Consider the following 1,738-nt stretch of genomic DNA (forward strand, 5'->3'; position numbering starts at 1 on the left):
GAGAGAGAGAGAGAGAGAGAGAGAGAGAGAGAGAGAGAGAGAGAGAGAGAGAGAGAGAGAGAGAGAGAGAGAGAGAGAGAGAGAGAGAGAGTGTGCGGGGGGAGGGGGTATGTTAGTAAAATAACAAACAGGTAGTAAGAAAGAGAAAGAGATTGTAAGAAAACATCAGCCTAGATCTGTACACGTGGGCACAGAGACTGAGGGTGTGCTCTGTGGGCAGAGACAGAGGGTGTGATCTGTGGGCACAGAGACTGAGGGTGTGCTCTGTGGGCAGAGACAGAGGTGTGACCTACTTCTCTAGGCTGACAGCGCCCTTTGACCTAATTCCTCAGATTTACAGAACCCGATTGACCTAATTCTGTGCCCCATGACCTACTTCTCTAGGCTGGCACCGCCCCTTGACATACTTCTCTAGGCTGACACCGCCCCTTGACCTACTTCTCTAGGCTGGCACCGCCCCTTAACCTACTTCTCTAGGCTGACAGCGCCCGTTTGACCTAATTCGGTGCACCCTTTGACCTACTTCTCTAGGCTGACAGCGCCCCTTTGGCCTACTGACCTACTTCTTCACACTGACAACGCCCCTTTGACCTACTGACCTACTTCTCTAGGCTGACAGCGCTCCTTTGACCTACTGACCTACTTCTTCACGCTGACAACGCCCCTGAGCGGGGGACGCGCGGTGGCTTCCCCCTGACGGGGCGTGGCTCAGACAACAGCAGTGTCCTCTCCTGCCCCCCACCCTCCACCCCGCCACTACCCGCCCCGCCCGGGGTGCCCGAGATGTTGAGTCGTCTGGCCACCGAGGACTTCCGGAGCCTGGTCCAGGCTTTTCCCGCCACTCGCCGGGACGTGGTGCGCCGGAAGAACTTGCCGGGGCTGGGGTTGACCACGTACTTCCGGTGTCCGACTGGCTTGATGAAGCCAAACTCGTGGAGTCTCTCTCTGGTGGACACTTTGCCGGGCCGTAGGATGTCGCTCAGGGGTCGTGCCTTGTCTGTTGACCCCGCCCTCTGTCTGGCTCCGCCCCCCTGGAGCTTCCGGTCGTCCTCCAACAGCTGAGTGCTGGAGTGTCTGTGGGCGGGATCCCAGGGACTCTCCGGCCTGGCTTGGCTCTCGTCTGCTCGTTCATTTGGCGGGAAGTGTTGTGTATCTGGGTCGGGCACAAAGCCAGAGTTGTCCATGCCTGACTCGTGCTGGGCGTCTGCAGACACCTCCAGGTACTGGGCCAGGCTCTCGTTGTGGGCGGGGCTAGGGAACACCTCCCCCTCGCTGGGGGCGGAGCCAGAGAGTGTGAGGGCGGAGCCAGAGTGTGTGAGACTGCCCAGGTGTGGACAGACAGACGTGTGGTCGCTCCGCCCATCGGCCGTCACTGATGACGTCACACTCCCCCGCTGGGACGACAAGGTCCGTGCTCTCCCCAGGGAGTACCTGGAGGTCAAGAGGTCAGCTCCTAGCTGGTTGTACGCGTGGAACCTGGACGGTTGGGGAAATGTTATGTGCTTTTTTAATAATAATGACAATGACTATGACAATGACAATGACAATGACATTGACAATGACAGTGACAATGACAATGACAATGACAATGACATTGACAATGACAGTGACAGTGACAATGACTATGACAATGAGAATTAGAAGGACAGTGACTATGACAATGACTATGACAATGACAATGACAATGACAATGATAATTAGAATGACAGTGACAATAACAATGACAGTGACAGTGACA

General features: G+C 55.9%; 1 protein-coding gene across 1 annotated transcript; it reads right to left on the minus strand.

Moving 5' to 3' along the window:
* Positions 1-94: 94 nt before the first annotated feature.
* On the minus strand, positions 95-1,476 carry LOC106014100 (the record flags this gene model as incomplete). Its single annotated transcript, XM_013091147.2, is given in 1 exon segment — positions 95-1,476. A coding segment is annotated over 1 exon segment (829 nt), but the record flags the coding sequence as incomplete, so codon positions are not given.
* Between the last annotated feature and the right edge of the window lie 262 nt (positions 1,477-1,738).

Source organism: Aplysia californica, unplaced genomic scaffold, assembly GCF_000002075.1.
Source record: "Aplysia californica isolate F4 #8 unplaced genomic scaffold, AplCal3.0 scaffold02346, whole genome shotgun sequence".
NCBI lineage: Eukaryota > Metazoa > Mollusca > Gastropoda > Aplysiida > Aplysiidae > Aplysia > Aplysia californica.